The sequence below is a fragment of the Eptatretus burgeri genome, chromosome 2 (assembly GCF_056783735.1).
Source record: "Eptatretus burgeri isolate ZD-2024b chromosome 2, Ebu_testis_v1, whole genome shotgun sequence".
Lineage (NCBI taxonomy): Eukaryota > Metazoa > Chordata > Myxini > Myxiniformes > Myxinidae > Eptatretus > Eptatretus burgeri.
In genome coordinates this window covers 3,691,828-3,713,228 of record NC_140962.1, presented here as the reverse complement: position 1 = coordinate 3,713,228, position 21,401 = coordinate 3,691,828, and the positions used below count along the sequence as shown (strand labels likewise).

At 43.1% G+C, this 21,401-nt stretch overlaps 1 protein-coding gene across 5 annotated transcripts in view; it reads right to left on the bottom strand.

Annotated features, from left to right (window-relative positions):
* LOC147031281 (serine/threonine-protein kinase SIK3-like) overlaps window positions 1-21,401 on the bottom strand; it is a 234,846-nt gene that overhangs the window by 120,556 nt on the left and 92,889 nt on the right. For 4 of the 5 annotated variants that reach the window (XM_085861075.1, XM_085861084.1, XM_085861050.1 and 1 more), the window contains exons 4-10: window positions 20,521-20,682; window positions 19,964-20,088; window positions 18,977-19,100; window positions 18,457-18,575; window positions 14,234-14,344; window positions 4,153-4,260; window positions 1,193-1,309 (exon numbers count right to left, since the gene is read on the bottom strand). In XM_085861075.1, the coding sequence (XP_085717201.1) occupies window positions 1,193-1,309; window positions 4,153-4,260; window positions 14,234-14,344; window positions 18,457-18,575; window positions 18,977-19,100; window positions 19,964-20,088; window positions 20,521-20,682 (866 nt within the window). The remainder of the gene's footprint in view (window positions 1-1,192; window positions 1,310-4,152; window positions 4,261-14,233; window positions 14,345-18,456; window positions 18,576-18,976; window positions 19,101-19,963; window positions 20,089-20,520; window positions 20,683-21,401) is intronic. The other variant, XM_085861070.1, reaches the window with a different exon arrangement.

The following is a 21,401-nucleotide window of genomic DNA, read 5'->3' as shown; positions in this document are numbered from 1 at the left end:
TATATGTTTGGCAATTTGAAATCTGCCATAATCATTGCTCTTCCCTTTTAACATTCCTCTCTTATTTCCTCTTAAAACTTCCCAACAGGCTATTCCCTCTCTAAAAGAGCTCTGTAACAGCATCTGAGAAGTACCTTATTGCCTCTACTGTATCCTAACCTCGATCAAAACATAATACTTTAACTCAGTTCATCAAATATCACTCCTCCACCGTCTCCTGGTCATAACTGTCCATCTTGTAACTTCCTAAACCTGTGTTACAATTATTGCACCAATTTAACCAGGTTTTACTGAGTGCAACGATGTCACAATCCTCACAACCAATGGTAGTTTAAAACACCTCCATCCTATTACTTTAAATACTGGGCCCATGTGCACGGACCAAAATCCCACTCTTCCCTCGAGGGCTTCAAGCAGATGATGTACTTGCATACACATAATGCCATACATTAGTCATCAGTCAAAATTTTTTATCACTGTTCTACTCTGCTGGAGAGTACCGAACCGGGCTTGACAAGACGGGAAGTGAAACAGTGGGGGACAAGTCATTACCCCCATAGCTCCTCCACGCCCCTATCCTTTCTGCACCCATTAATCCGACATGGCTTAACTCAACAATCTTAATTGCATGTTACTATGTTTTCTCTCTTCCATTCTCTCATTTTCCCTTCATTCATCTCCTTACGTATTATGTCCAACTGTTGCCCCACAACACCACTTTCAGGCTGTTGCCTTTTTACCTTCTGTCACCTGCTGCTCCCATTAGCCTCAATGCTATATAAAAAAAAATCATCACTGTTCTCGTTATAATAAGAATACAGGCAAACATAAGTGCCATGATATACAAAAGGTTGGCAAAGATTTACCCTAAAAAAAAAACATTTTAATTTGTTGACTAAATCTGTGTGGGAAGGTTTTTGTGTATACTCAATAAAAATTGGAGGCCTTCGGGAAATTATTAATATAGAAACTTGACGTGCAATAATTTTACATCGATACATTCAAACCTGGTTTAACTTTTCCTCATCCATCTCCTCTCCATGGAAAAAAACAAACAAACAAACAAAAAAAAAAAAAAAAAAAAAAAGGAAGAAACACAAATTGGTGTGCTCGATAATCTTCGCTATACATTCGGTTAAATTTCTCAAATCTCAAATGTTCCATGGGTTTAAAATAAAATAAATAAGATCACCTGTAACGTTTGGTTGTCTGGGCCAGTAAGTTGAAGCTGTGGGACAGTGAGGTTCATTGGTCCACCTGCTTGCTCAGTTGACAGCCCAGGCTGCAAGCCACCAGCAAATAATGGGAGCTGCAAAGGAAATGTTGAAGAAAGACTTCACCACTATGCACTTTCAAACGTGAGAAAGTTAGGAATTACATTTTTACTGATGTTCCAGGCATTAGCCCTTCGACGGAGCAAGAGGCCTTGACAGTTTAGTATTCCTCCATCTTGAAATTAAATAAAAAAATAAAAAAATTCAGTATCATTTTTTTATAGCCTTCCACTGTGTGTACATAGGATTTTTTTAACATTAACGAGCAGGTGCAAGCAGATACAACAACTATATATATATATATATATATATATATATATATATATATATGCATCTCAAATTAATGGCTGACTCCGACATGATGCAGTGTTTTCAGAGCAGTGCACCAGAAAGAAGAAGAAGAAAAAAAAAGATGCAGTGTTTTCAGAGCAGTGCACCAGAAAGAAGTCATATCTTATTACATGAGAGGAGGAGGAGGAGGAGGAGGAGATTGGGACCATACTCTGTGCAGAGCATTGGTGCTGCTTAAGCTGTCTCCTTGGCTATTGGGCACAATCCTGGACGGGTCGCCACTCCGACACAGTATAGCAGCAAGCTGGCACTCATTTTGCCGACCTCGGAAGGATGACAGGCAGAGTCAACCCCACCTGGTATTAATTCAACAGCTGAGCGGGATTTGAACTCAGGATGCTCAGATCCAAAGCCCACCACCCTATCCATTTAGCCAACACCAGGCATGTTACATGAGAAACATACCAGAATGAATAACTGCTCAGAGATGAGAAAACAACCAAATGAGAACACCTGTCACCTTAATTACCATGTTTTCAGATGTATATTTTAAATGTTATAATAGTTTAGCTTGTTATTTGAATGTAAAGCAAACTGCATTTTACCAATACCATTGTGAATGGACAGCTCACGATCAACAACTACATTTCTACAGCCCTTTGGCAATTTCAACCATATATTTACTGGCACAAAGCAGTCTGCACAATGTCCTAAGTCTTTGGCCCTGATCCCCAGCAAAGTTATCTTTCATTTGTCCCCAAAATAATTATGTGTACTCAAAGCAACTTTATTTTCCAAAGAATATAAAGATAATATCCCAGCTGAATGTTCGCCGTGTGGTTTCTCAAAGAAACCAGTAAACCTCAAAGAGTTGCACTGAATAAAACTGTGTTGAGATGAGATAACTTTAGAATAAGCAAAAGTTATATGTGTGGTGGAAAAATATTCGAACAATCATCCAATTAATTATCCAATCTGTCAGTTTGTTAGTTTCTTTTCATGCTGTTTCATTCAGCTTGTGTGCAGCTTGTTCATCCTCAAGTGTCCTTATCCCCCTCCGCTTCATCTCACCGTCACATCACTTCTACTACTCTGCCGTTGGTGTTTCCCTCTTTCAATTTTATTCCATCCTGCTCCGGCTCTTCCATGAGCCTCGAACATTGTACAGGGTGACCATAAAAAAGGTACCTTACTAAACTCTGTGGTGTAATGGTTGGAGTGTCCGCTCAAAGTCTGGGTTCAAACCTCGGCTGAGTTATACCAAATACTTAAAAAATGATACGTACTGCTTCCTTGCTTAATGTTCAGCATTTAAAAGGATAAGAGCACAGACAATCCCCATTGGTTGGCATCCATAGGGAGAAGGGAATTCCTCCTTAGGAAATGACCCACTGAGTGCGGTGAGAAAAGTGGCGCCATTCTTGTGACGTTGTTGGTACCCAGAGTACCCTGGGAAGTAATGCCATGTCACCCAAGCTCAGTGGCTGCTCGTCTCATCCAACAGTCTTGTGTCATGTGCGTTCTGGGTGTCTTGGAGTCTTGGAGTCTTGGAGTCTTGGCATCTGGGTGTCTGGGTGTCTGCTCCACTGAGCCTTCAATCATGTTTAAAAACAAAACCTTCCTCCATACTAATGATATCTTACTTTTTCCAGGTTCACAAAGTGGAGTTTGTGTATAGTCAGCAAATTTCTATTTAGTCAAGATAGCGCCCCCCCCCTTTTTTCTCAACATGCCGTGGACAACGAAAGAAGAAAAAAAAAATCGGTTTCAGTCAAAATCTACCTGAGGATGAAATCCTTTAAGAAGACTCAAACCGAGTTCAGGAAGGAGTTTCAAACTTTTGCTGCACCCACCAAAAAAAAAAAAAATAACCGAAGAAGGCACTGTTAACAATGAACTGGGTCAACAAGCACTTTGTTGACAGAGTCATCGGTCGAAGACTTGATGTTGAATGGGCACCATACTCACCAGATCAGTCGCTGCCATATATCTATCTTTGGGGTCTCCCCGAGGAAGTCCACAATCCATAGATGATCTCAAAAAAGCAATAACTGACAAAATATGTTCAATCGTTGCAGCCGAATGTGTAAAAGTGAAAAAACTATTTTGCCAGTCGAGTGAATCGAATTGTGCCTGCAGCGTCGAGGCCGACATCTGGAGCATGTGCTCTAACCTCAGTCAAATCAATAGGATTAAAGATAGCCATCTGAACCTTTCCCTAGTGGTCATGGATCATATAAAGCAAATGTGTTGCAAAGAATGTCATTTTAAATAAAAACAAAGAAGATTTATTCAATAGTATGGGTACCCTTTTTTCGTCACACAGCACACAAAAGATTAGAAAATAGAATTTGACGCTACGAACTACATATCGAAAATCTGCAACGCACGTATGGATGGAAGGACGGAAGGACGCACAGCTGGACTGTGGAGGCATCAAAGGAAAACAAATCTCCACCACCTCTCCCCCCCTATTTCCACTCCCCTATCCACAAAGGCTCATGTCCAACAAAGTTTAATCATTCATCAGTTTATAGTGAGAAGCACCTCAAACTGTGTTTGATTTTGCAAAATCGTATAAAATTACCTGTTTCGTATGGTAGGATTGGATGCGAGGTAGTTCTTGCCTTTTCCGCTTCTCACACAGCAAAAAGTATATGGCACTCAGATGGTCATATAGATGTTTTTGTAGGGACTACGGAAGAGATTGAAAGACAACCACAAACAAACAAAGATAAATGACACAATCTTTTCTTGCTGTTTTATTTTTAATATATCACTTCAATTGAGGTGTCTATAATGTCAAGTTTGAAGCAACTCCGTTGCTGCGTGCTGCAGATTTGACATGTGTAGCGGTATCATTTTGTGTGGTTTCGTAACATGTGAAGACACTTTAACTTTGGTTGAACGGGGTTTCCTGGCAGGGGTTTTGAGAGGTATTACCATTGCGGTTGAATAAATGACTGGGAATCCAAATGTCTCGGAGAATTGGTGACACTGGCATGATGCAAATGGATGGACAGGAAGTTACAAGTGCACAACCGGTCGCTGGGAACAACCAACCAGCCAAGCTCTTCCAAAATGCTCAACCAGCTTCATCCAGCGGCAGCAGTTTCAATAAAGCTGCCACCATTCTGGCCTAACGACATGCAGCTGTGGTTGAGGAAAGACAACACCCAAATCGACACTCCAAAACGTTACCACCGAGTTGACGCCATTCAAATATATTATTGGTTCCTTGTCACCGGAATATGCGAAGGAGGTAAGCACTATCTTACTACAACCTCCAATAAGAAAGCCACGGGATAACCTTCCCAGGTCAGATTGCAGTAGTGTGTGTCGGGGTGGTGCTGAGGTGTCGTCCACCAGACAGCGGTCTCCTTGGGTTATCCTGAGGCGGTGCCTTCGAGTGGGTTCCTGGAATGTCCTATCCCGAGGGACGATGATCACCTGTCTCTGTTATCATCGGAACTCAAGCGCTTGAATATCGGTGTTGCAGCACTCTCTGAGATTCGGAGACCGGATAGTGGTGAGATCATGGCGGGTGGTAACACCTACTATTGATCTGGTCGCTCTGATGGTTACCATGCCCAAGGAGTTGCTGTAGCTGTGTCCAAGAAGCTGACTCCAATGATAATCGAGGTAACACCGGTCAACAAGGGTATTATGAGACTAAGGATTCGTCACTCCTTCGGTGTCGTTTCTCTGCTCTCTGTATTTGCTCCGACTGAGGTGAGTGAGCTCACCGTGAAGGATGCATTCAATGCAATGATCGAGTCTGTGGTTGATCAGTGCCCCAGGCGAGACACACTTCTCAACTTGGGGGATGTCAATGCATCAACTGGAACTGATAGGTATGGTTATGTCATATTTTGGTCCCACAGGTCTGGAACTGTGAAGAAAATAGCACTAAGTTCCTTGATTTTGCAATAAGTCATAGACCTAGAGTGGCTGGTTCATGGTTTCAACACCAACAGGCTAAACACTAGACTTGGTAATCCAACGCTGGTGGTGTGGCAAAGGAGATTTACCGTGTGCTCATTGATGGTCGGTAGAGGATTATCCAGAACTGTAGGGTCTACCGGAGTGCTCAGTTTCTCAATATCGACCACAGGCTTGTTGTAGCAACTCTGAATTTGCAGCTTAAATACGGGAGAATGGTACCATCCCAGCCTTGGCTGGATGTTGGCAAGCTCAATGATGAGAGGGTTGCTGAGGAGTTTGTGAACAGGCTGAGTGGGGATTTGGGGGGTCTGAGTGCTTTGGGGAATCCTGAAGAGTTGTGGAGTGCCTTCAAGACCACCATCTTTGATGTTGCCGGTGGATGTCTTAGAACTCACCGAAAGGCGGAGAATAATTTTGTCTCTCAATGGACACTGGATACCATTGACCAGAGTCGCAGAGCCAGGCTTAATGGCAGAGCTGAGCTGTTCAGGGAGTTGAGGCGTAAAACCGTACGTGCGCCGAGGGTGGACAAGGACGCACGTGTGCGAGGAATCTGTGAGGGCGTAAAGTATCACCAGTGGTCAAGTGATTCTCGTCTTGCTTACAAGGGAATTCATGCATTGCGTTCCTCCAAGCCCATCCCTCGGTGTTCTGCATTTAGAGTGGAGGGTGGTGGGCTCTTGACAGAGGAGTCTGAAGTGAAGGCCCGCTGGGATGGTTACTTTGAGCAGCTGTACCAGGCTGATCACCAGCTGTTGAGTTGGATGTCAGGGGTGTTACTGTCCCCATTGCTGACCCTCCAATTAACTGTGATCCACCTTCATTTGTGAAAACATAGGCTGTGGAGAATCGGTTGAAATGGGGTAAAGCTCCAGGGATCTGTAGCATTCATGCTGAACTTCTCAAGGCTGGTGGAAATGTTGCACTCATGTCATTACATGCACTTCTGTGCTCTGCCTGGAACACAGGCATCATCCCAACTGACTGGGAGAGGGGCCTTGTTGTCCCTCTCTGGAAAGGGAAGGGTGATCGCCAGGACTGCAACAACTACCGAGGGGTGACGCTGCTCTCAGTGCCGGGCAAGGTCTTCGCTCGGATAATTATTGATAGGGTTTTACTCCATCTGCTTGAGCACCAGCTCCCAGAGCAGTCAGGCTTTACACCAAAGATGTCAACGATTGACTGTATCCTTGCCCTTTGGATCCTCACCGAGTCGGAACGATTGGGAATCGGGGTTTTCTGGGTCAAAACAAAGATCCAGGCTTTCATTGACATCTTGGATGCTGCTATTTTGTCTGTACCTGTTTGTGGTGAGGATGTTGAGGTCACGGAGAGATTCACTTACCTTGGCAGTGATATTCAGCTCTTTGCTGGCTGTGAGTCAGAGGTCAATAGATGTCTGGGTCGGGCCTGGGGAGTCGTGGATTCACTGAATAATGGGATGTGGCGCTGCTGTTACTTTTACGGGAGGACGAAAGTCCGAGTCTTCAGGTCCTTGGTGCCTCCAGTCTTGCTATACGGATGTGAGACCGACTCTGACCAGGGATCTGCGACGGAAGACTTAATTCCTTTGGTACCAGGTCTCTTCGGAAAATCCTTGGCTATCGCTAGTTGGACTTTGTGTCCAACGAGCAGTTGCTGAGAGAGACGTCAATGAGATTTGTTACCTACATAGTCCCTGAGTGTCAGCTGCAGCTGTATGGACATGTGGTTCATTTTCCTGATGCTGATCCTGCTCACTAGATTCTCTCAGCGAGGGAGCCTCGTGAGTGGAGGAGGCCGATGGGCCAACCACGTGCCTTGTTGTTGCAACTGGCACATCCCCATCTCTTTGAGATGCTGATCAACCTGTCATCTGTCTGGGAGATGGCCAGACGGAGGCCCCTGGAGTACCGGTGGAAAGTGGAGGCAGCGACGTGCTTCTCCGGTATGCTCCCATACCTGACGTGCCCTGACCTCCAACAAACGTTGCGTACTCAACATTGAAGGCTGCACTCATAAAGCATACGCCTCCCTCTGAGTACCGCCGCTTTCAGCAACTCCTTGCAGCCGAGGATTTAGGAGATCGACAATTTGCACAACTACTGCATCACATGCAGCAGCTTCTCGGTGACCGCTACACAACCTTCAACCGGTCGCTCCTTCAGGAGTTGTTCTTGCAATGTTTACCACTCGCATGTTTGCATGATACTTGCAGTTACGCTTAGCTGGCACTACCTGCCGCTGCGACTGGCTGATCATCTCATTGACACCGATACACCAACCATGGATAATGTGACACCTCCACTGCAACACGTCACACAGCTACTGAAATGGCAGATCCGAATCAGCTAGTCCTGGTCGGAGCTCCATGTTGTGCACCAGTCGTGCCCATATTTGTGTACCCGCTGCAGGGACTGAGAGAAATGCCATACCTCATGCTGCCATTCGCCCTCACCTTCCATGAACACTCCAGATTGGTATTGGTACAATGTGACCTTCGGTACTAATGCGAGTCGATGTGGAGCACCGTGCTCATATCAGCCACAAGGAAATGAATCCCACAACTAATGGTAACAAATTCACCTGGGCCATGCATCATTTGCCTTCTCTTCCTTGTGGATCATACGAGGAGACTTTGTTTTATTGTGGATGCAGGGGCAGAGGTGAGCAGAAAAATTGACAGGAATATTCATTACATGCAGCTAACAACTGCTACTTTTGGAGAACATCTCCATCAGCTTGATTTGAGTTGATGTTGCTCATTTCCCTGGATGTTTACTATTGCTGACACCAGATACTCCATCCTAAGTGCAGATTTTTTGCGTCATTTCAGTCTCATCGTAGATGTCAAACATCACCGTCATTGGATGCCTCAACACAGCTTAGTGTTCTCGGCAAAGCATCCACCGTTTCGTCACTGAATATAATTTGTCTTCCATCCATGCCCACGTGCCCCTTACAAAAATAACTTTATAACTTCGCGTCAATAGGCAACAATCCAGCCCATCAAACACCAGATTACGCATCACATCAAGACCACAGGACCTCCTGTTTTCGCGCATGTTCGCCGACTAACACCCGATAAATGATGCATCGGCCACCAGGAGTTTGACTATATGTTACAACGTGGGATCATCAGACCACCGCGTCCAGCAGTTGAGCTTCACCACTACACATGGTACCCAAAGAGACACATGGCGATTGGTGTCCTTGCATGAATTACCGGTCCTTAAACAACCTGACTGTTCCTGTGACCCCATTCCACACATCAGGATTTTACCAACACACTCCATGGCACTACAATCTTCTCCAAGGATGACCTCGTTCATGCGTTACTATCAGATTCCCATGACAACCCGAAATCAGCAGTCACCACGCCTTTCGGCCTGATCGAATTCCTTTGGATGACGTTCGGCCTACGCAATGCCGCACAAACCTTTCAACGTTTTATCGCTCAGGTGCACTGGGGATTAAACTTCTGCTATGTGTATATATTTTTTGATATTGTAATCGCCAGTGTAACTGCAGAAAAACATTAGGGAACACCTACGTCTCCTCTTCGCCTGTTTGCCGGACTTCGGCATCGTTGTCAATCCCACAAACTGCATATTCGGCATTCTGCAGTTGAATTTCCTTGGCCACTGTGTTCACCGCTAAGGCATCTACCTACCCGAGGAGAAGGTGTAGATAATTCAGGTTTTCCCGTTACCGTCATCTCAATGCAAACTGCGAGAATTTTTGTACCTCGTCAACTTTGACCATCAATTTATTCCAAATGCAGCCACGCAACTGCAGCCGCTGAATGAGTTACTCACAACTGGTAAACATCCTGAAGTGTTCCGACGGTCGGAGGAAACCTTGTCAGCCTTCCATGCCATCAAAGACGCACTGGCCAATGCCTCACTCCTGATTCATCCAAAGCCAGGGGTGCCAACATGCTTGATGGGAGACGCATCTGAGGTCGAGTGCGGCCCTTCATCAGTTCATTGATGGCAACCTGCGTCCACTGGCCATCTTCTCTAAAATGCTGAAACCAACAGAGTGCAAGTACAGCACCTTTGATTGGGAATTACTCACTGTATACCTCTCCATCAAGCAATTCTGTCACTTCTCAGAGCCCAGATAATTCTCTGTCATGACTGACCACAAACCTTTAAATTTCGCTCCATCCACCATTTTGACTCTCACTCTACCCGCACAGTTCGCCAACTCGGTTATATATTGCAATTCACCAATGCCATCCAGCACTTGAAAGGACTCGCAAACTCGGTGGCCGAAGCTCGATGTATTGGCATTACCGAATGCATCGACGTATTGGCATTGTCTTCTACCAACACATTGGCCATAAATTTTAATGATTGTGCAGCAGCACAATGGCTCCATCATCTACAGTCTGCAACTGGTTCGCTAACATTTTGTGAGGTATCGCTCCCAGAGAGAAGTACTACCCTCATGTGCAATACATCGATGGGACAGTCACAGTCACTTTCAAGGTATCCCACCCCACCTCCACAATCCACCATCAATCATCAGCCTCATAATACCCTCCCCCCTCCCCTTCCACTCCATGCTCTTCTCCCCCCAACAATCCTCCATCCACTGGGGAGGGACATCGACACCTCACGGACATGACGTTGGGACACGGCATGGGCACAAATAGCGTCTGGGAAAAGTAAAAGTATGAAACAGGACGATCCTGAACTTACAAGACACCTGGTCAACCTGCGATGGTGGGACAAAGTATTCGTCACTCATTTTGTCCGTGGCTCCTGTGCTGCCGGGTAATTCTGCTCAAGTTATATATATATATATATATATATATATATATATATATATATATATATATATATATATATATATATATATATATATATATATATATATATATATATATATATATATATATATATATATATATAAACTGATTTATCAATTAATACAAAACCCCTCCCTTATAAAATCATTAATTGAACAGAAAATCAAATCCTACCAAGCTGAAGTGATCATGTGACCAGAGTTTTCATCCTCACGAACACTTCGGCCTTCTGCCTCTGAATCGCTTGCACAAGGCTCGAAACGATATGGCTCCAGAATTCCCCCAAAAGTGTTTCCATCACTAATTTTGTCTCCAATCGTTTCTTCAAAATTCCATTTATCAGTTTCAACAAACTGAGAACCTTTCGAGTTGCTAATGACGGAGGAATCAGGATTGGAATCCGAGCTCGACCTGCACCGTTTCTCTATGCAAACCGCCATTTGGATAAATATGGATTCCAGATGTTACGTCAATGGTGAAATCGAAAATCGACACTCAAGTAACTTGCAAATAAAATACCCCCCCCCCCTTCAAATTGGACACCACGATTAATGATTCTCAACGGTTTTCATAAGAAAAATAAAAATTGTGTTTGGGTTCCCCTTCAATGACATGTGTGTTCTGGTGTAGTCTCTGGTGGAATTGTTACATCCTCGTGGAGGATCTCTAAGTCTTACTCACGTTGTTGTTCTTCATCTTCTTCTTGTGGACTTTTTTGTTTCACAGCCCACAGTTTTCATCGAAACTTCCTGAAACTTGACATATATATGTAAAAATACCCTGCGCAGACAGTAACGATCTCCGATTTAGAAAATTCCTCCTAGAAAAAAAGTTATGATGTCAAAATATCTCCGCTAATGGAAATCGCCTAAAAAAATTATCTCCGAAACTAGGCAAGCTGTTTGAATTTTGTTTGCGGGAATCAAGCCGGGCATTAGCACAGATAATTTATCGCAAACCTGATACATCACAATGACGTCATATTCGTTTTCATGACGTCATCATTAAGAGGACGAGGATCTTAGCTCATTTGAGCTTGTTAAAGAGAAAATAGAAACAGATCATTTGCCTCTATCACTACAAAAATAAAAATAAAAACAAATAAGCTGAGTTGCATTTGAAGCAAAAACATGTTCATTGCCGATGAGCATATATAAAACCGCATTGTTTATCGCTTGGATAGATTCCAATTGCACTTTCCAGAGGCCTGAAGCACGAGGCCTGGACAGTTGCAAAGGCCGTGACGCAGATGAGCTCCAACCTTTCGCTATTTGATGATCATTTTAACAGTCCCATGGGTAGTTTTACACTGAAGGGAAAACTTACAGGGAGGGCATGGCAATTGTGAATAGGACCGCTCGAAAGAAGTCTTTGGTTTCTCACAAGGCCAGCATGCCAAGTGATGCCTTTAATAGGCAGAAGAAATGTTAAACACAAAAAGTTGGATGAACCAGCATATTATTATGTCGATAGATTTCTGTATAGAGCACTGTCAAATTCCAAAATAATCATATTTGTTAACAGCAAAGATATCATGGCATATTTCTTAACGGGGAAAAAATTAATTTGGGAGCGATCGAAGCAACGGTATCTGTTTCTGGTATAGACTTGTACGGTCAGACTTGTACACCGCACGGGTTAAAAAAAACATTTTGTCCAATTCAAATTACAATTTTCCTCCGGGTTTGGATTAATTTGAAGCAGCCTTTACCGGATAACGTTTCTCTCCAAGGAGCATATTCCGTGTTTCAGGGTAGGACAGACAGACACAGACAGACAGCATTCACCTTTCATACATATAGATTGTGTTGAAAGTGTATTGTTTCTTGTGTTTGTAATTCAACTTTGATGGTGTTCTGGTAATGCTGTGAGTCATTGGAAGTACTGCTTGGTACTTACTGTTCCAGTGTTTCTAAAATTTGTCATTAATTATTGGATGTTTTCTGAATGTTTTATTTTTCTATTTTGCATAGGAACGATGTTCGGTATGTCTTGCCATGTAAAATAAACAAAGTAATAAGTCATTTGATATTCATTTGCGTTCAATCAATATTTGATCATTTGAAGTTTACATTCAGAATATATTCTGGACTGGACACTACTGCATCATGAAAAAGATGATTTGCTGAACTTTTTACCCTCTGCACATGTAACTTTGTCTGCATTTACCGTGTGTATTGGGCCACCTCATTTGTTTGTTTGTCCCTTTTCACAAAATATTATTTTTCCCCTCTCCGAACAAGAGGGAATTGTGTATGGGTCCGTTTGTCTGTCTGTCTGTCTGTAAGCCCAGAACTTTCGCGTTTTTCTCCGCAAGTGCTTGTCAGAGACAAAATTTTCACCACAGGTGCGACGACTCATGTTGAATGTTTTCAACATAATTATGACGTCATAGGTCACGTGGTGAGACAGCCATGTTGGTAAAATGGGGAAAAAAAACTTTGGATCTCGATCTCTAAAATCGCACCAAGGAAAAAAACTGAAACTTGGCACACAGAAAGTACTCCTCTTGGGGAATCAGTGATTTTTTTATGACATCATAACTATATATAGAATGCAACATCTGACAGTATGAAAATTATTTCGGGTCATCGAGGGCTAAAATGGTCCACAAAAAAGACGTCATCGGTCATGTGATTCGGCAGCCATAGTGTTGTAAAAAAAAAAAAACCTTCAAAAATCTTCTTCTCAGAAGTGATTGAACAGATCGAGGTGAAACTACACGTATGACCGCCTATCCATGAGGAACAAAAGCTTCACACAAATGATGTCATCGGTCACATGGGTTTGCAGCCATAGTGGATTGAAGAAAATATTATGTAACGTTTTCTCTGGAACCACTTAATCAATCGACATGAAACGTCACAATTATGATCTAATAGTAATGTGGAATACATGTTTTAAATTTCGACTTGATCAGACACATGGTCTGGTTTTTAAAAAATTATCTTTTTGATTTTTTTTGTTGTTGAATGAGGCTCACTTGGCTGTGCCTGGATGGGTTTGAGAGTGGAGGAGTAGAAGCTGAAATGCGAATCCTATCCAGGTTCCTCCTGATGACTGCATCTTTGCTGTTTGCTTGTTCGGGTTCCTTCTGATGACTCCAATTCAGGACTGTACCAATTTGTCTTCCATTTGATTTGAATTGAATTTATTTTAATCCCATTCTAAATTCAATTGAATAATGATAAACGCCATGGGTCAGGTGACCAATCAAAGTGGGGTTGCAACAAAGCGGGACGTCTTGGTACCCGGTCATCACTGCCAGCAGTTATAAAGTGACAGTTGTATTTATGTCTCTTATTAATTACGGAACACACCAGTCCACAAACACCACACAAAACAAGTTCTGACAAGGGTCTGCAATCTGATTGCTCTTTCTAGTTCTGCATGCTACTGTTTATGCCCATTATCATTTTCCCATCTGGTTTGTCTGATTCCTTGTCTGCCTGCTCTCTGGTGCATTTCCGCTGTTTTGATTCCTCAAATTATGTTGCTTTGCTATTTAATGGACATTACCATCAACAAAAGTGTGAATGCAAAGCACAACTAAAGATGCTTCCTTCCTTCCTTTGGGACCATACTCTGTACAGAACGTCGGTGCTGCCGAAGCAGCCTGCTGGGCTATTGGGCAAAATCCTGGATGGGTCCCCACTCCAACGTAGGATATTCGAATGGCTCAATCATCTCAGCAAGCTGGTACTCATTTTGCCGACCTCGGAAAAATGACATGCTGAGTCAACCCCACCTGATAGTAATTCAATGGTAAAACAACGGGATTTGAACTCAGGACCCGAAGATCCAGAGCCCGCCATCCTAACCATTAAGCCAACACCAGGCATGCAATTAAAGACGCTGATATACCTGGAACAGTGGGGGACAAGTCAATGAGCAAGCATTTTCAAATATGAAAAAGGGAGGCAACCTGTTTGGTTCTTTCATGATCAAAACCCATTTCCTCCATGTATAAAAGGACCCGTTCATCCAGCTCTTCTCTCTCAGGCTCCACAGAGGTTACATCTCTTCTTAAAAGAAACTGGAAATAATTCGGGAAACAATTACAACACGAATGCAAAATCATGAGAAAAATTAGAGTCATGAGTGTCGAAGGAAACTTAAGGTATTCTTCGACAACAAAATACCAATGAACCTTATATCCCATCCGTTTCGTTTGACTTCTATAAGATGGAGGTCCTGTGGAGATCGCACATGAGCCTCGCCTACCCACTGACTTTACAAAATATTGAAACAACAATAACTTCCAAACACCAAGTCACAGCAAGCCTACACAATTGTAAGTCTCTCCTCTCCAAAAGCAACACACGTAGTACTGTATTTTAATTGTGTGTGTGTGCGTGCGTGTGCGTGCGTGCGTGTGCATGCGTGTGCGTGTGCGTGCGTGCGTGTGCGCGTGCGTGCGTGCGCGTGCATGTGTGTGTGTGTGTGCGTGCAACGCACCACTACAGTCCACTCTAACCAATTCAAATTATTTACGTTCCAGCCGCCGTTCAAATTGCCGAATATTTGGATTGGCGAGCAATTGCATTTTGGTCATCAATGCAATAACAACTGAAAACAAGAGGTAAATTAAAAGTCGTATCCATTCACGATAATGCCACAATGCTGTATTTGCCCAGGTGTTCAGGGACAATGCTGTATTTGCCCAGGTGTTCAGGGAACTCAAGAAAAAAATGGATATACTCACATAAAAATAAAACACAAGAAACTGAAAAAGGCATTTTTAACTGCAAAATTATCCGAATGGAGTAGATTAAATTGAGAAAATGCTGTAATGGAGGTTGGTAATGGACAGACATCGTGATGTGGTGTTACGATGATATAACATGAGTACTATAACACAATCGTAATTCCTGTCCAATGACCCATTCTTATTCATCTTTCCAATTCAATATTTTAGCATATTCCACCCATGGTTGTAAAATGCTGTTCAACGTTTGTTTGTTTTTCTCTACAAGATTGTGGCGCAAGGAAGACCAAAGTCACAGAGTGTAAAACGGCAATGCATTAACAGTGGAGCAACACTTGGGCACAACAAGTAAGGGAATGCACAAAGTAAGTGGCTTGGGCTTAGGTAGAGTTATTTAGGGGAGAAAAGATTATGGGTAGGAATGGGGAATTACATGAGATGGTGGTGCACCACCTGCTTGAAGCTCCAAGGAACATAGTTCCAGAGATGGGATAAAAGCAGAACAAATGTGGTGAAGTGTCCAGAAGGCCTGTAATTTTGGAGTTTAACCAAGAGAAGATTATTGGAAGAACACATACATCCTGGAATTGCTTGACATAACAGGTTAAAGGAAGTGAGACCAGAGGAGAGGCAGTAAGAAAAGAAGAAGAAAAAAACGTCCACTTGTGAGAGCAACAAGCTTTGTGATTCAACCCTATTGGGGGTTGATCATCATATTCTACATCTATGATGTTGGAAGTATTTTTCAGGAAGATGGTTGCACACATCACAATGACAACATGCCGAGTGCGAATCCGAGAGTGATCAAGGCCAAGTTGGTGAAAAAGCATGTTGAACATCAGTTGAATAAATGAACTGTTATTGGGATGAAGCATCACCTGCAACATCATTATAGCAAAAATTGTCCTCCCTTTACTAGGATGGTTCAAGGTTGACATCGTGGACCTTTTATTCCAGAAAATCAAAAGATAAAGGGAAGTTGAAGAAACTTATTCTATTTCCCAAGGTATTCCACTGCTACACACGTTTGAGTATGCATGTCCCATCCAGGCTTACGTCGTAAGCGTCATGTCACTGGTGTGCATGTGTGTGCATGTGCGTGCATGTGCGTGCATGTGCGTGTGCATTCGAAAGAGGAAAATTACAAAAATGAACTGTTTGGGGAAGTATTGTAACCTTCCAAAGCAAACTCCACTAAAGTCATAAAATGAACATGATTGCCAGATGAAGACACGCATTATTTTGCACTCAAGTTACCCACCGAGACCGAATGCTTGGGCCATTACCTGCAATGTGTCTCACTTTATTGTATAAAAATCATTGTTGTGCTGTGCATTTCATGCTTTTCCCACAATCAAGTAATTCCACACAAATTAAAGTACCATTATCCCAAAACAATAAATATATCATCAGGGATGGGGAATCCCCCGCCATTGAAAAAGAATTGAAATCAGATAAGCGGTTTTCCATTTATTGCAAAAAAAACATTTTTTCAAGATGGCCGCCCCAGTCGGTCATCTTGGATCCGACCATGCCCAAAATCAATAGGGTTCTTCCTTTTCAGGTGGTACATGTGTGACCCAAATTTCAAATCAATATGGCAAACAGTTTCTGAGTTATCGCACTGAGACTATAAATGTTGACGCCCAGCCAGCCAGCCGGACGGACGGACCGCAGCCCCAGTCGGCCATCTTGGATCCGGCCACGCCCAAAATCAATGGGGTTCTTCCTTTTCAGGTGGTACATGTGTGAGCCAAATTTCAAATCGATATGCCAAACAGTTTATGAGTTATCGCACTCACAGCTAAAAATGTTGACGCCCAGCCAGCCGGACGGACGGACGACGCGGGTGACAACAATATCCCCCTTCTGCCACGCGGCGGGGGATAAAAACTAGAAGGGCACTCGGTAGAACGCATACCGCTGCCACATAATGCCTGATCCACAAGAATATATCGGGCCCAATACATTTTTGAAATATCATGCTATATAATCGCTTTTGGCCCCATCTCTCGATGGTGAAGAATCACTTTAAAAATGAAATCATTATCGTATCCAGATCTGGATTTGGATCTTCACCAAAATCGAATCAGTTTGTCCTTGTCACACACCGAACCTGTCCACCAAATCTCATCTAGATACGTCTACAACTATTTGAGATATCCTGCACACAGACAGACAGACAGACAGACAAACAAACAAACAGACAGAGAGGGGTGAAAACAACCTCCTTCACCTTTGGTGGCAGAGGTAACAAGCTTGCCAGCTGATGCTGATCAACCTCAAATTTTGGAGGTTTTGGGACAAAGAATCTCTCCACTCCATGTTAGTTTGATTTGATTCTGGCGTGAAATGATGGTCCCGATCTTATGACCCGTATATCTATGATAGGCGTCCAAATATCGTGTACCCAACCCATTATGGGGGTCCAAATATCGTGCACCCAACCCATTACAGGTGTCCAAATCTCGTGTACCCAACCCATTGTGGGCGTCCAAATCTCGTGCACCCAACCCATTATGGGCGTCTAAATCTCAGGTACCCAACCCATTGTGGGCGTCCAAATCTCGTGTACCCAACCCATTATGGGCGTCCAAATCTCGTGTACCCAACCCATTATGGGCGTCCAAATCTCGTGTACCCAACCCATTATGGGCGTCTAAATCTCGTGTACCCAACCCATTACAGGTGTCCAAATCTCGTGTACCCAACCCATTGTGGGCGTCCAAATCTCGTGCACCCAACCCATTATGGGCGTCTAAATCTCGGGTACCCAACCCATTGTGGGCGTCCAAATCTCGTGTACCCAACCCATTATGGGCGTCCAAATCTCGTGTACCCAACCCATTATGGGTGTCCAAATCTCGTGTACCCAACCCATTATGGGTGTCCAAATCTCGTGCACCCAACCCATTACAGGTGTTCAAATCTCACGTATCCAACCCATTGTGGGTGTCCAAATATCGTGTACCCAACCCATTACAGGTGTCCAAATCTCGTGGACATCCCTTCATACTCAGTATCTACTGGACTCTACTTCCTTCTCACCCGAGAAGATAGAAATGTTGTGTCCAGCATCGACGCTGCTCTGGCAACTGAAACAGACAGGTTCTCTGCACCGCAATAACATGCATTCCAAATGCTCCAGCCATGTGTTCTTGCAGTGATATCAGATCTTGAAGGTCTTTTATAGTGACACTCAGCAAGTCTTTATTATCTTAGAACTGGACTTTAAAATGATGTTTGCCTTATTAGCCAAGTTGTAGTCCCAATCATGTATTACTAAGAAGGTTAACATCGAAGCATTTGAAATGTAAGAAATCTTAGGGAGAAAAAAAAGCATTTTTTGTGATTTCAACAACCCAAAAACCCAATCTGCAATTTATGCCTGGTCTTATTCTGACTCTACTTCACAACCCACCCTTTCCTTTCACACAAACCTTGTCAAACTCCTCATCTGCCTCGCCTCCCTTCAGCCATTTGTGTTTGCAGATCTGGTTCATTGTGAAGCGCTTGCTGGGTTCAAGAACTAGCATATGTCGGATGAGGTGTTCACACTCTGTAAAGAACATACAAGTTCTTCAAACATGGCTGTAAGAATAGACCAAGACAATGAGGGAAGTGATGAGTGTGGAGTGAGATTTGGCAAGGAGAAAGTTGGGGGTGGGGTGTGGATGGGGGGGGGGGAGGAGGAAAAAAAATGGGGAAGTCTTAGGGTAATATTGAAAAAGACAAAAAAAAAATCGGCAAAATGTTCAAGAATTGTGGGTTGAGTTGGCCAAAAAAAAAGAAAAAAGTATAAATTGGTGATGAAAGACTGTAAATCAAGAACAGAACACCTTTAGTCAGCCAAAGTATAATGAAACAAAGAACATCAGAGGATCAGAAGGTGAATAAGGCATGGGCAATAAGAGAAATTAAATAAATATTGCGAGAGTCATTTTGCAATTCATTGCATACCTGTAGACATAAAGTAGGGGATACGAAATTTTCCACTGAGCACACGTGCCCGCAGATTCTGAAGAGTGCTGCCATCAAATGGAAGAGCCCCGCATACTAGCACATACAGCACTACACCAAGGGACTGGAATAAAAGACAGGGAGATGGATACGGATATAGATGGCGAGAAAGGTGGGGTGGGGAGCAGTGGAGAGATGTTAGAAGCTCCCTACGCCTTCTGTATACAGGGGAGGAGGAATTGGGAGGGAGGAGTGGAGGAGGGAAGTAAATGAGTGGGAAAACAATTGATCGGAGAGAAGGGAGGAAAAAAAAAGGGGGGGGAAAGACATTGTAGGGAAAGGGGAAAAAAGTGAAAGTAGGTTGGGAGGAAGAGGAGAAAAGGAGAATGTATTGGAAAAACAGGGGGTTTGGGCTGCCATACTCGCATTACAAAAAGTTTTTAATCAAGGACATCGAAAACAATCACCAAAAAAACAATCAACGATAAAAACAAAAAAATAATAATAATAATCGATCAACTCAGGAGTAAGGCTCAGGTCTGACATTTCTGCCATTGAGTGTCTGCAACAATTCAGGTAAGATGTGTAAGATTTTAGATCCCTTCTGTCGAGGGGTCTGTTGGTGGTGGGGGGGGGGGGAATTAATTATGGTGTTGGTCATAACTTTCAAGTCTACTTGCAGGAATATGACAACCCCCCGCCGCACAAACCTGCCTCCCCACTTTCTCCTCTTCCCTCAGGAGAGCAATTTTTGCCAAGAACAGATTAGCCAAGCAGTCCTGGTAAAGTAGCACTTGTTGGGATGAATTGTCAGACCTGATCTTTACCCCCGAGGTGAATCCAATAATTGGTGGTGCCTTATCTCTCAGTATGAAATTTCTGGACTGTAAGGTGATCTTCATCACCATTTTTGGAAGCAATATGTGGATATCCTCGATTACCACCAATGCCAAACCTGAATCCCTCCATTTCTTGTTTTATCCTCACCCAGATGTCAACCTGTGGTCCCTCGTATGCCCGACCCTCAAACAGTTCTGGGGCAGCGTATGGAGGACTCCCACACCAGGTCTTCAACTGCTGCCCTGGTATGAAGCGGTTACTAAATCCAAAATCTGCAGTTGGTAAGAAGGGATAATTTTTTTGAGATGGCTATGTTTCAGTGTCAACTTTAAAGAATTTTTCATTTGTGACAGAAAAAAAAAGTTTGAAAGACAATCTTATAAGCTGAAAACAATGGAAAAAAAATTCTCAACGAAACAATGCTATACTATGTGGAATGCTGTACGAGAGAAATTTTATTCCAGAATCAACAACGTGAACTGTAGCTGCTTTGGCAAAATTAAACTCTCATAGAAAAGTAGTGATTCATTCATTTATTAATTTTGATGTGTGCCTTGAAGACAAGGAGGGTGTAAAGTAGGAAAACGAAAATTGAACAAAGTACAAATATGAGGGAAGAAAGTGACTGAGATTGCGTTGTGAAGAGCATGCGTAACGGGGACGTAAGTGTGACCATGAAAAGGAGAAACAAAAATGAAACATGCCAGCAATCTTGATATTCAGGCTGGAGTCCAACAGAAGATTTTCTGCTTTAAGGTCTCGGTGCACGATGTGAAGTGCATGACAGAAGGCTACTGCCGCCACAATTTGACGAAACTTCCCTCTTGCCTCGTGCTCCGACATTTTACCATGGGCAACCAGATGGTCTTTTGGGTAAAAGGAAAAAGAAGCAAGACACCTGCCTCTCAGAACTTTTGTTTTCAACCATTGTGAGACGAGCGTAAACAACTCAAAAAGCAATGCTTCCATATAAAGGTAAATGCTGTGTGGTGTGAATGCAAACCTTGAAATAACCAGCCACTTCTACCATATTCAAACACATTTCAGCAAATTAAAGCATTTTCTCAATTGAGGTGACCACATAGCAATATACAGTTGATGATAGCAGTGGAATGGTACAGCTCTGCTGGCAGTGAGCTTATCTCTGGGTTTGATTCTCGATGCATGCAGACAAAAGTAAAAATTGCAGTCACAGCGCAGTGCCAGCAAGAGGTAGGTGGTGCATATCAAATCATAATGTTTACCAGTTGAGGATTAAGGGATCAAACATAAATAATTTGTTGTGAACAATAATAACCTCATGATGAATATTGCAAAGAGGAGGCCTTGGTACCAATACCATGGATAAAATATACCCAAAGTAATGAATTAAAAAAAATTGTTCAGTGTTAATAGCTGTGGATGTTAATTCTAGGTTGAAGGACAGGTGTCATGAAATAGGTTTCCTTGAGGTATTCATTCCGAAACACATCAATCAAACAAGTTGGATGACATGAGGACACGATTTTCTTCTTGGTCATCTGTGAGGATGTGCAAAACGAACTTTGTGCCGACGCATCTCATGTTCAGATCGTCTGTCAGTATG